We start from the raw sequence: 14241 nt of genomic DNA, 5'->3' as shown, positions 1-14241 counted from the left end.
ATACATTGCTAAACACAAATACACACACCAGGCAAGCCATAAGACTTGCTTTTCCCACAGAAATCTCACTTTAACAGTGCTCTAACCACTGCAAGAAATTCTGGGCGTATGCAAATGAGCTCAACAAAGAAACTGCTATGTTTACAATAGGGTTAATACAGCCTCTAGTGCAGGGATAGGCAACCTTCAACACTTTAGGTGTTGTGGACTACATCCCCCATAAGGCTCTTACACCCATAATGCTGGCAAAGCATCATGGGAGGTGTAGTCCAAAACATCTGGAGTGCCAAAGGTTGCCTATCCCTGCTCTAGTTCCTGTCTCATTGACAGCTGCTAGAGGCACTTCCGTGCTTTTCACTGTGAAAAACACAGTGAGAAGACACAGGACGTCCATAGGAAAGCATTGAGAAATGCTTTCCTATGGACTGATTGAATGCGTGCACGGCTCTTGCTGTGCATGCGCATTCGGCGGATGACGTCGGAAGAGGGAGGAGAGTCCCCAGCGCCGAGGGAGCCCGGCGCTGGAGAAAGGTAAGCATTTAACCCCTTCCTCCCACTCCAGCCCGGCGGGAGTGGGACCCTGAGGGTGGGGGCGACCCAAAGACCCTTTAGTGCCAGGAAAACGAGTTTGTTTTCCTGGCACTATAGTGGTCCTTTAATGATTTGGAGAAGATCTGCAAAGAGGAGTGGGACAAAATGACTCCTGAGATATGTGCAAACATGGTGGCCAACTACAAGAAAGGTCTGACCTCTGTGATTTCCAAAAAGGGTTTTGCCGCCAAGTACTAAGTGGAAGGGGTCAAATTCCTTTTTCACTCATTGACATGCAAATCAATTTATAAGTGGGCAAACGTCAGTGTCAGTGGGCAAACGTTCAAAATCAACAGGGGATTAAATACTTTTTTCCCTCACTGTAAATATAATTTGTGGTTTTATTTTTTTTCTTTGTCATTTTTTTTATATTTATAGTACATGACATGGCTAACTGTCTGGATGTCACATTGTTAAGGTTAATATTGTTTCTTTTTTTTTTCATTGAAAGTCTATTAACTTTTTTTTTGTTTTCCAGAATAGTTTAAACACAATTCTGTAACTTTAAACAATAGGCTGTTTGGGGGGGAGGGAGAAGTTTATCAAACAGTAGCAACTCCTTACAGGAAAATAATATGATAACAGAAGGAGGGAGATGCACAGCCAGTAAGCCCAGGGAGGACTTGAGAACAGGAGGGGTACAGTGAGAGAGAGAGAGAGAGAGAGAGAGAGAGAGAGAGATAGTGACATAGAAAGGAGGAGAGTGACAGTGACAGAGCGAGAAAGGAGGACGAGAGTAACAGTGACAGTGAGAGAGAGGGACAGAGGGGAGTGACAAAGTGAGTGAGGGAGGAGAGTGAAAGAGAGGAGGAGGAAAGTAACTGTCAGGGAGGAGGAAAGTGACAGTCAGAGAGGAGGAAGAGAAGATAGGGAGGAGGAGAGAGTGACACTCTGGGAAGAGTAGGAGACAGGGAGGAGGAGAGTGACAGACATGGAGGGAGGAGGGGAGTGACAGGGAGACAGAGGAGGAGAGTGACAGAGAGAGAAGGAGAGTGACAGAGAGAAAGGGAGGATGAGAGTGACAGAGAGAAAGGGAGGAGAAGAGTGACAGACATGGAGGGAGGAGGGGAGTGACAGAGAGAGAGAGGAGAGTGACAAGAGAAAGAGGGAGGAGGAGAGTGACTGAGAGGGAGGAGGAGGAGAGTGACAGACAGAGAGGGAGGAGAGTGACAGAGAGAAAGGGAAAGGAGGAGAGAGAGGGAGGAGAGAGAGAGGGAGGAGAGTGACAGAGAGAGAGGGAGGAGAGTGACAGAGAGGGAGGAGGAGAGTGACAGAGAGAGAGGGAGGAGAGTGACCGAGAGAGGGAGGAGGAGAGTGACAGACAGAGAGGGAGGAGAGTGACAGAGAGAGAGGGAGGGAGGAGGAGAGTGACAGAGAGAGGGAGGAGAGTGACAGAGAGGGAGGAGGAGAGTGACAGACAGAGAGGGAGGAGAGTGACAGAGAGAGCGAGAGAGGAGGAGGCGGTGATGTGCTGCTCCTGCTGCCTCCCCGCTGGGGGAGCGGCTGTAGATCTCGTCACCTCGTCCAGGGATCTTTGCACCGGGAGGAGGGAGAGGGGGCAAATCCTCCTTCCCGGGCTGGCTCCATGGCTGCTGCAATGTCAGAGGGAGCCATAGCGGGCGGAGGGCGAGCTGGCGGCGGAGGGAGCGCGGTGGGGAGTGCGGCCGGTGCCCCCCAGGGATCCCCGGGTGTCACGGTCTCAGCCGGCGGGGGAGCGGCAGCCCGAGGAGCTGATAGCCCGGCCGGGGGAGGGGGACCTGCGGCTGTACCGCTCAGGATCGCCGCCAAGAAGGGACAGCTCCGCTCCGCTCCCCGGGCTAAGAAACTGGAGAAACTCGGAGTGTACTCAGCGTGCAAGGTAAGGGGGAGTCACTATAACCACTGACAGTCACTGTACACTATAACCACTGCACTGACACTCACTATACACTATAACCACTGACAGTCACTGTACACTATAACCACTGACAGTCACTGTACACTATAACCAATGCACTGACACTCACTATACACTATAACCACTGACAGTCACTGTACACTATAACCACTGACTCTCACTGTACACTATAACCACTGACACTCACTGTACACTATAACCACTGCACTGGCACTCACTGTACATTATAACCACTGACAGTCACTGCACACTATAACCACTGCACTGACACTCACTATACACTATAACCACTGACAGTCACTGTACACTATAACCACTGCACTGACACTCACTGTACACTATAGCCACTGCACTTACTATACACTATAACCACTGCACTTACTGTACACTATAGCCACTGCACTGACACTCACTGTACACTATAACCACTGACGTTCACTGTACACTATAACCACTGACACTCACTGTACACTATAACCACTGACTCTCACTATACACTATAACCACTGACACTCACTGTTCACTATAACCACTGCACTGGCACTCACAAAACACTATAACCACTGGCACTCACAATACACTATAACCACTGACAATCCCTGTACACTATAACCACTGCACTGACACTCACAATACACTATAACCACTGCCCTGACACTCACCATACACAGATTCCCCCTGTGGACTCACACTGTACAGAGATACCTATTAAGACTAGGTTACACACTATACAGAGATAACACTGGGTTGCAGCCACCCAGGAATGAAAACAAACCAACATACTGGCATCGTGTCCTCACGCCCATCGTGTGCCAGGACTGGCACTGTATTAGTTCACTATGTGGTGCCCTAGCAGTCCAGCTGATACTGTTTTGCACAGTATGTATACTAGTGTAACATTTTTGCTGACAAAGTTCACATGCGTGAAGGATATCAACAACAAGAGACTAATAATAAAATGCTGAAACAGCAACAACAACATTCTGTGCAGCAACACTGACTCAGCAACACCACACAGGGACACGGTGCTGCCAGGCGGGAGAGCTGCTGGGGACAAAACTTTTAGCTCTCGATTTGTTGTGGGCTATAATTTCTGGCTTCACATCTGGAAAATGTTGTCCAAAGCCTTTGTAGTTCCAAATGTAAGCTCTCATTGATCCTTGAGTGATTCAAATGGCAGTATCCTCTGGTAATACTACAGATACAATGTTACACACCTATGATGTCACTGTTAATGACCTGTAATAACTCTGCTCTCTTGGTTACTCTATGGTGTCACGATGAAATGATCCTTTGTGATATTGCATCTTTAGCATAACTGACACTGCTAGTGGTGGGGAAGTGGGATAAGTGTGAAACCATTACCTGCAAAGGATTGTGCAAGCTGTGTGAAAATGGAAAAGTTATATAAATGAATAGTTTTTTTAATTATGTTTATTGCCCTGAGTGTGAAGCAAACAAAAAGTTAGAAACCACAGAATTATTTTTAGACACTCACACCTCACCCACTGCAATACTGCAACCTGGGAGTGCAGTTAATTAATACTGCTTCTGTAGCAGTATTTTAAAGTTATATCACTCCCCAAGCTCCCACTGAGTGTTTCCCTTGCAATAATAATAACATTGCAATGGCATCAAAGCATGCTGTGGATAAACAATGTTTTGACACTTGACACATCCTCACTACAACCCTTCACTGACAGAACAAGTTAATATTGCAATCTGACACTGTGGTAATATGATACTATTGATAAAGCAAACTACTGCACCAGTTTGTACTTGTCAGTGAGACTTAAAAGTATTTTTTTATACTACAGCTAGAATTTATATCTAGCCGATACAGACAGCATTTCTATTACAGGAAGCTCCAACCTGTTGACAACACTGCTCTCATAACATTATCGTGATACTAAAAAGATTTTGTGTTACCAAAGCATCATAAACAAATTATGACGATATCCCAATAATTATGCTGATATGGCATCGTGGTTAAAAGAACACATTAAAGTGTTAGGAAGACAAACCTGTATTGTGCTGAAGTACATGTTCAGGTGACTGCCCCCCGTCGGAATGGAGTAAAAAGGTTTTAAACATACCTTTTCTCCACTGCCATGTCTCTATGAGGACATGCTGGTTGGCGCGGCACTGCCTTCATGGCGGAGGTCTTGACGATCTCAGCCATGTGCGGCAAAATGTTGTGCTGCGCCAATCAGCATGTTCTCATAGAGACACGTTGAATCAATGCATCTCTACGGGGAGCGAACGTAGGTGCCTCACTGTCTAAGTGACTGCCACTATAGGCATCACTAGGCAGCATTGCTCAGCCTGCAGGGGAAAGTTATAAACACCAGAACCACTAAATTAAGCTGTAATGGTTCTGGTGACTATAGTGTCCTGTTAAGTTTGTGGTAGAATAATGCTAACACTGTAAGTGAATAAAACATTCTAATTTAAAGGATCACTATAGGGTCAGGAACACAAACATGTATTCCTGACCCTATAGTGCTAAACCCACCATCTAGGTGGCTTGCCCCTCCTTCGCCCCCCTATAAAAGTTTAAAACTCACCTTATTTCCAGCGCCGTGTGGGTCCGCCAGCTCTTGCTCTGCCCCCTTTGTGACATCATCAAAATGGCCAATATTTAGCCAATCTAATGCTTTCCCATAGGGAAAGCATTAGATTGGCTAAAATTGGCACGGGGCGGGGCCAAATGCCATTTTGGCCAATCAGGACACCTCCTCATAAAGATGCACTGAATCAGTGCATCTCTATAGGGAAATTTCAGCGTCTCCATGCAGAGCGTGGGGACGCTGAACGACAGGGCTGCCTACTGTGCAGCACTGAGCCAGGAAGCCCCTCCAGTGGCCATCTGAGATGTGGCCACTTGGAGGTGTCCCTAGGGGCAATGTAAACACTGCATTTTTTTTCTGAAAAGACAGTGACCCTATAGTGTTTACATGAAAATGCCTGAAGGGAGCTATTATACTCACCAGAACAACTACATTAAGCTGTAGTTCTGGTGACTATGGTGTCCCTTTAAGAACGTAATTTCTGACACATACACAACAAAGAACATATACAGAATACTACTGTCTACAGAATTGAGTGATACAATACTGACATCAGAGAAACAATACCAGTTAAAGTGGATATAATATTATCTAATAAAAAAAAGCACAGCAGTTCTAACAAAGAGTAAGAAATTAATACATTCGTTTAATGAAAGACAACTATGGTAATCTGAAAATCTGTTTGTGGCAGTTGTTACTTCTTCTGAAATGTAGGATTGTAATAATAATATCTGGTGTTGTATGCTTTGAATAGTGAGTTATGGCATATTGAAAACTACATTTGCAAAGTTAATGCAGAAAATGCTGGATAAAAACTCCAAGTGGCTATAAAACCATCTTAACTATTTTGGACTGAACTTAAATTTGTTTTTTGTTTCCGCGCAGTCCGCTATGGAGTTTGCACCAATAATGTGGAAATTTCACACCTCATGAACATGCACTACTGATACATTTGTCTACTCTGCATTAATATGTAATACCCTACTGTTATCACACTATCACACATTGGAGCAAGGTTCTCCTCCTTTAGCCCTTCTGATGGTCTATCGAGAGTTGTGATATTGGGAAGCTAGGAGATGGGAAAGTCACATTGCATGTCTATTTTGACAATATTCAAGATTGAACTGGATTACCCTCTATTGCAAAAAGTTTGACTTTGAGGCAGTAAACCCTCAGTGTGCCAATTAAGCTTAAACTGCTGTCACACAACAGTCATACAGCCCTCATTCAGCCATAAAACCCATAGTTTGTATTGTATTCCAACATCGATATAATCTATGTGGTCTGTGATTTCAGAAAAGGCATGACTGCATGGCTTTATAGTAATGCTGATAATATTGCATACATTCCACGTGTCCCTATTTAAGAGGGACAGTCCCTATTTTAGGGCCAAATCTCAATTTCCCTCTTTTCTAGTTACCTAAAACTTCCCAGAACAGCTCCACCTGTGGCCACACCCACACTAACACCACTAAAATGAAAAAAAAAAAACATATATTGTTTTAACGTTAAATTTAGGGGGGCCATGAACCTAAATAGGGGAAAAAAACAGTAAAGCCTTAGGCACTTCTCATTCCCAATGCTTCCCTACGAGAATCACTGGATTGGACAAGAAGACGAAGCAGATTCAGCCTTAAGGAAGACGTCATAATTGGCTGTAAGTTGCGTGTCTCGGAGCTGAAAAAGGGTAATCAAAAAACTTATTTTTTTAAATAAAATTTAGGGCGCCCTGAATCTTAATAGGAAGTACAACATTTAATGCATTTAATGCATTTAAAATATGCAAACAAAGAAAATACAATGTTCCCCTCCCTTTGGTGTCCCCCCTTCGGTTATATTTAGTTACCTTACATCCCATAATGCACTGGTCTCTGTTCTGCTCCCTCCCTACCCCCAAGCTGAGATCATCCGTCTCGATGCTCTCAGCCAATCAAAAGCTTCCGCATAGTCAGGTATTGGGAGGCTACTGTGCATTAGTGGCAAAACACCATGCTGCGACAATAAAATTCTCTCTAAGAAATATATGGCTAGAAAATTGTATTTACCCAGGGTTCATAGCAACAACATGTTGGTCCTAAAGCAAAACATTTTCAAGCAAGTTAGGGATGAAATGCTGCTATGCAACCAAGGGAAAGTAAAGTATCCAAGCCATGTACTTCCTGTCTTTCCAGTCAATCCATACTTTGTATGCTGTGGAGTTGGCTGCTCAGAATGTGATGTGTGTGCTAGTCCAACTTTTTCTTTTTCTGCCAATACCTACTATAATGCTGTGTACCCCAATACACACGTGTATACTCTGCTGAGGTTATTAACAGTAATTGAAAGACACTCTATATAGGCAATTTTTGGTGAAAATACTCATTTTTTTCTAGAAATGCAAATTCTTGTTACAGAAAAAGCCACATTCAGAAAATAAAATCGTTTTGCTTTTTGTATGCAAAACCATAGAAATCTGCTATATTTGGGCACGGTCAGGTCTGCACAGAGTGAGAAAACTTTTATAAAAGAAATGTAATAAAGACAATGCAATAAATGAGTATTCCTGAAGCCCTACTAACGTGAGAATTTCAAGTTTAACTTGGAAAGTATCTCCATTTTTTTTCCTGGCTGTAAATCTCAAATTCAGTTTGAATTCCCGTAAATTTTTACTTTAGTGACAAACCCTGCTAGTATCCAAGAGGGGTTTGGAGAAGGTATCCACTAATCCATCACACCATATAGGTGTGCAGGTATGAGGATTATTAATATGGTAAGTGGGTGATCACTCTTTTATTTATTCTAACACTGCCGCTTTTTGTTTTTTTTAAATTCTTTATTTTTGTTGTGCAGGTGAGTACAAAACATAGTCATGCGCCACAATAGCGGAGAATAATATGGAAACATAGACATGTAGAGCAGTGGCTCTGAGAACTTGCACATCTTTTTAAGGTTATATTAGTTACATAAGTATGTCTAATGAACTAGGCAGGTCTCGTGTTAAGAAAAGTAGAAGATAATAAAACAGGCAAACTTTTTACACGCTATTGTTTGGGCTTAAAACACGGTAGTTCACAGTTGTTTTTTTTTTTAAGTTGAGTGCAATGTTGCCTGCGCAGAGGCATATTATTCGGAAGGATTAGTAATGAACATGGGCCTGCGCAGAGGTAAGTGGGTGATCACCATTTTATTTACTCTTACACTGCTGTTTGTATCTCTGCAAATCAATCTGTCCATTGCCTGAACAAGGCTATTCAGTCAGGGAAACTCCTGAGCAATTTAGTATTACAGGTGCTTACAGGCTTAGTTGGACTGATTCACATGAGTTCCAAATTGGAACTAATGTGATCAGAGTGGAGGCAGCTTATGCCTCGTTTCCACTGAGCGGATCGGTTCAGGTCGGTACAGTTTGGAAGGTTTATAATGGACCAGCCTATTCTGGTCAGCGTTTCCACTGCAAGTCAGACCTTTCAGGGCCATGCAGGGTTTAGAAAAAATGCTCTTCCTGTCCACCAATCAATGGATTGTATAGTAGCTCTGCCCTAACCGAACCGTTCCATTTTCTATGGCCCTACATCTGAAGCAGGGCCCTGAATGGATCGGTACGGTTCGCTTCTATGGACCACTTTCATAATGGAAACACCCAAAATAGCGAACCGAACCAAACCGATCCACTCAGTGGAAACGAGGCATAACTCTCTCTTCCCTCTGCCCCTACCTCTCCTTAACTCTACTTACCTCCAAGTGGTTGTAGCATAGTGGATTCAAGCCAAGTCATAACATTAACGCTTCAGTGTGTATAAACATCTGTCTGCGCAGATTTACCGCTGTTGAGATAGCTCATTTGGTTATTGCATCAGGCGTAGTACGTTGGCTGTAGGCTATATTCTTGGTTTGACTTTGGTTTTTATCATTCTGAGGTTCATTGAAGGAGCACTATTGACTTGGATAATACTAACTTATGTTAATCAGTAGCTGATTTGTTTAAAATCAGAGACTGTACACTGAGTGCATTGATTCACGTTAAAAGAAATTCTATATAAAAAACAGATTATCAGATGTAACGTACTTCATATGTAAAACTACTTCGCAAAAAGCTGCCCAAGGCTTCATACAGCAGAGCAGCTGTTCCGTTCTTTGAATGATGCTATCTTTAGTAATAATTCTAATCCCTTGGCAACAATTGTAGAATAACTGTGGTAGTAATTTAAAGGCTGCTTCACCCTGGGAAGAATAGTACAAAATTTACTCATCTAAATGCAAATGCTCTAATGCTGCTTCATGATCGCATAATATATGGTAACTAAATGTATTGCATCTTTGTTAAAATGTCTTTCTCTTAGCGCATTACATTTTCACCCATTTTAACAATAGTGCAAGGATTACTGCGCTGCTGCTTAAATAGCTGTGATGGATTGGATGCAATTATGACAGTCACTCATTTCCTGTCATGTCATCGGAAAGGAAATAATCGCAGGCAATGCCTGGCTTACATCTCTGGTTAATCTTAATATGTGATTAAAACGGTTGTAGATAAAATCAGGACTTTATTAAAACTCACTGACTATAGCGGGATTGAGTAAAAGAAAGCCACCCTCCAGCTATGGTTAGATTACGCTAATCGGAGAGCTCAAAGAAGGAGATGGTTATGCCAATATACTATTGTCTACAAAGTAGAAAACAGATTGTTATTGAGGTTTTATAATCCTTTGTTTGATTAGTTTATAGTTTTTGCTTTTATGGAAATTCAGTAATTTACTAAATAATGGCATATTGAGCTTTAAATATCCAGAACAAGTGATATGTTGCGTAATAATTACACAATTAACCTACTATTCATCTTTTCTGCGACCACAAAAATATTGCATATGTTAAAACTGCTAGTAAGTCAGTAACTTACATTTTTTTTTTTAAAATAGGTTCATTACGTTAAATGATAACTGTCAATTCGCAGGAGTTTTAATATTGTAGTTTATAATGTTTATTATGAGAGTTTACTTTCTCCCTTGCTGTAGTGCTCTCTCTGTGGCTAGCCCCTCCTCCTTGGCTGAGATCATCAATCGTGATGATCTCAGCCAATCCATTGCTTTCCCATTGGAAAGCATTGGGAGGCTAGTGCGCATGCATGGCAAAACGGCACACTGAGTCAGTCAGATTGAAATAATGACTATTTCGGTGAAAGCGCTTCTAGTAGCTGTCAATGTGACAGCCACTAGAGGATTTTTAACCATGCAATGTAAACATTGCCGTTCCTGGAGAACAACATTGTTTTCAGATGCAGGGTTAAAAATAGAAGCACAGTGCACCAAGATCACTTTATTGAGATGAAGTGGTGTGGGTGTCTATAGAGACCCTTTCATTCATATATAGACATGAATACAATACATCTGGTAACTAATTTATTAATGTTTAGTTATATTTTAGTGTAAAGTGTTATCTTTTATTAATGTTGCGTAGTATGAACATAAATAATTTAAAGGAGAACACCACAACACAAACTCTATTGTTCTATTCACAATTATAATATTTGCATTTAGAAAAACATTAAAGGAATACTTTAACCCCTTAAGGACTGAGCCAAATCTACGCGTTTTGATCAAAATAAAACGTAAACAAAACTTGTAATTTTACTATATGTCTGTTCAACTGTAATTTACCTCTTTCTTATTAAGTGCACCCACACTTATTATATATCATTCTATTCAGGGGAAACAGGGCTTTCATTTAACATCAAATATGTAGATATGAAACATAATTTAATATGAATAAAATATAAAAAAAATGGGAGAAAATAAGATTTTTTTTATTTTTTTTAGTTCTACATGACATTTTAACTGTGAATGTCATAATACTGTTTGCTTTTACTGCAATAAATGAGAATTACCCCCATGATGGCATATAATTTGCAATAGTAGACAAACCAAGGTATTGCAAATGTCCAGCCTTTTTTAGTAGCCACTTAGTTACAAACACTGGCCAAAGTTAGCGTTAATATTTGTGTGTGAAAAATGCAAAAAACTAATTTGAACGCCAATTTTGGCCAGTGTTTGTGACTAAGTGGCTACTAAAAAATACTGGACATACCCCATTTGCAATACCTTGGGTTGTCGACTTTTGCAAATGGTATTCCATCATGGGGGTTTTTCTCATTCCTGGGCTACCATACGGTCTCAAAAGCAGCGTAACCAATCTGGTGTATTTCAATGTGAAAAAACTGAAACACAAGCGATATATTTGACTCTGTAACGTTTGAAAACACTATAAAACCTGTACATGAGGGATACTGTTATACTAAGGAGACTGCGCTGAACATAAATATTAATGTTTCAAAACCGTAAAACGTATCACAACAATTATATCGTCAGTGTAAGTGCCGTTTGTGTGTGAAAAATGCAAAAAACTTCACTTTCACCGATGATATCATCGCTGTAATACATTTTACTGTTTTTAAACACTAATATTTGTGTTCAGCGAAGTCTCCCAAGTAAAATAGCACCCCCCATGTACAGGTTTTATGGTGTCTTGGAAAGTTACAGGGTTAAATATAGTGCTAGCAAATTTAATTCTCTGGACTTTCTGCCTGGGTTATCAGACAGGTCCTGCAAATTGGAGAGCCATCTCCAGCAGAGCTTACAGTAGACCCGGCTTAGGAACTTCTAGCTCTCAGGCAGAGGTAGTGGAGGCAGGTGACGGTGCTAAGTGGACCCCAGGTAAGAATTCAAACCGTTCTAAAACAGTTTGGCCTCTTACAAAGGGAGGCACTTCTTGCCCTATAACTACTACAGAGCACTGTTGGTTGGAATTTTCAGTTAAAATAATCATTGAGAATTCTTCTTATTACTTTACTACCTCTATTTTATTAGCATGTACAACATTCTGCAATACCTAATTTTTATATTTTCTTCATTTTGCACGTGTATAAAATGTTTGAAGTGTCTTTTAATGGATTTGAACTTGTAAAAATACATAAACAAAATCCAAGTGTTCTCTAATAATATTAGGCAATCACAGTTCGCTGGAATACACTTGGGAAAGTCGATTTGAACGAATTAAACTATCTAGATTTCCGAGTAACTCCCAAATAGCGAAAGACAAATTTATGCATTTGCTCTATAATAATCAGTTTTTTTGCATGCTCGATTTTTATGTTTTTTGCTAAATAAACATTAAGCAGAATTCTGCATCTAAACTTCTTTTGCCCTACTACCGCCATTCTAAAATAATTCCTGAGGTTCATAGACACAAATTTGTTTCCAGTAACACAGTTGTACATGTCATCATGAAAAATGAAGAAAACCCTTTGTACTAATTCACATCTCTTTTTTTCTCCAGTATTTATTGCTTTTTCTTGAGTGATTAATTGTAGAGTTTAACATATTTCATTTTATTTATTTTTTTAGCTTTGTTTACTTTATATTTTGACAGTTAGTGGGAATTGGAGGCATTACCTTTTGCCAGAATAAACCACTCACTTATGAGAAAGTTTATATTTTGAACATTTCATAACCTCTTATAGGATTCACACTGGGAACATATATATTATTTATATTGTAAGATCCATTACTGAGCTGCAAGTTAGGCTATATCTACAGATAGCAGTATTTTTTTAAAGTTAGTGTAGGCAAATGGATACATTAGGAACTATGGAACTATTTACCTTAATTAATGTATTATCGTGTGTGTGCATGCGCGATGTACTTAACCCCTTAAGGACCAAACTTCTGGAATAAAAGGGAATCATGACATGTCACACATGTCATGTGTCCTTAAGGGGTTAAACAAGGTGTTGTGTGTTAACTGTTACAGTGTTTTTGTGCACTCTTCATGTTATCTATTACATACTTTCTAAAGTAAAATTGTACTAAAGATCTCCAGTGTCAGCGTAGCAATAATGAAAACCGAGTATTTGCTTTGTTGATATTGTGCACATGATCTCTCTTGAAGGCCAAACCATTTTGTAAAACAATAATCCCACAAGCGATCTGCATATTTTCTCAGGCTTAGTGAAGGAAGTGTATATACATGGGAGCAAACTCGTGTTGTGAGTAATAGAATGTTGCTACCAAATTTTATAATGTTGCTGCCAGATTCTACTAAAAATAATACAAAAATGACATTTTTGCTGTTTAGGACTGGAGAAGGCTGGTCTATCTTTTGATTTTGGTGTCAGATTAAATTGCATGGTATTTTTATGGGAATTGTAAAAACATGTAATTTAGGTGGCATCCCACAGTTAACTCCTTGCTTACCTAAGAACCTTCCACTGGGTTAATGAAAATATTGATACATAGGTATTTATTATGGTGCTTGGGATCTCCCTGTAAATCACTGTGTGTTTGGTTCATCTATTTTTCCTTTATTAATATTAATATTATTATCATATATGAGGGTGCTCATCATTCTGTCCACTTACATAATATTTCCAGTATGCTCCTTCACACCACTGTATCGTGATTTGAATGCTTCCTTTTTCCCACAACCTGGGAAACCTGCCTGCCCCTGAAGCCAAATATAACACGGTTTTACCAACATTTGACTCTTATTCTCATAAAACCATGATATTTTAGTATTGTGTAACACATAATAATATGCAGCTTACGTGTAATAAGCAACATGGGCATGCAAAACACACAATACATAAAATTTTAGGAGTTAAATCACTTTGTTTATGCAGGTCCTCCCCTCACTGACCAGAGTCACTGACACGGCCTTCCTAAACACTTTCTGTAAAGAGACGTCTAATGTTTAAGCTTTCCTTATTGCACAGTCTGTTTAATTTGGAATTTCTTTCCTTATTGCACAGTCTGTTTAATTCCGGATGTCTTATCTTTTGCCTTGTTAATAGCTTTATAGAGCCTACAAGAGCCTCCTGTATTTGACTAAAGTTCATTTCACAAAACAGGAGATAAAAAAACGTCTAAAGTAAGTTAACATCTAATGAAACCATATTTTTCATGCAAGCTGTGTTAGTCACAGCCAGGGGGAAGTGTGGCTACTGTAGCATCGACAGAAACAAAAGTGATGTAACTCCAAGTGGCAGAGAATTGAACAGTACAGGGGCATGATCTATACAACAAAACTGCTTCATTAAACTCAAATTCTTTTGATACCTACAGTGTCTTTTTAAATTATGCCACTGGGTTTTACGCTCTAAACAACCCACTATTAAAGTCAATACACTTTTTAAATTTTATTTTCTTAAAAAAA

The 14241-nt window shown here is 40.3% G+C and overlaps 1 protein-coding gene across 3 annotated transcripts in view; it reads left to right on the top strand.

Moving 5' to 3' along the window:
• The first annotated feature begins 1990 nt into the window (after window positions 1-1990).
• The window catches only part of KAT2B (lysine acetyltransferase 2B), a 94210-nt gene continuing 81959 nt past the window's right edge, over window positions 1991-14241 (top strand). The window contains exon 1 of one of the 3 annotated variants that reach the window (XM_063452296.1): window positions 1991-2449. In XM_063452296.1, the coding sequence (XP_063308366.1) occupies window positions 2177-2449 (273 nt within the window). In that variant the 5' untranslated portion in view covers window positions 1991-2176. The remainder of the gene's footprint in view (window positions 2450-14241) is intronic. The other 2 variants (XM_063452295.1, XM_063452297.1) reach the window with 2 other exon arrangements.

Source organism: Pelobates fuscus, chromosome 4 (genome assembly GCF_036172605.1).
Source record: "Pelobates fuscus isolate aPelFus1 chromosome 4, aPelFus1.pri, whole genome shotgun sequence".
Taxonomy (NCBI): Eukaryota; Metazoa; Chordata; class Amphibia; order Anura; family Pelobatidae; genus Pelobates; species Pelobates fuscus.
Note: the sequence above shows the minus strand (reverse complement) of the source record. Positions and strands in the feature narration are given on the sequence as shown.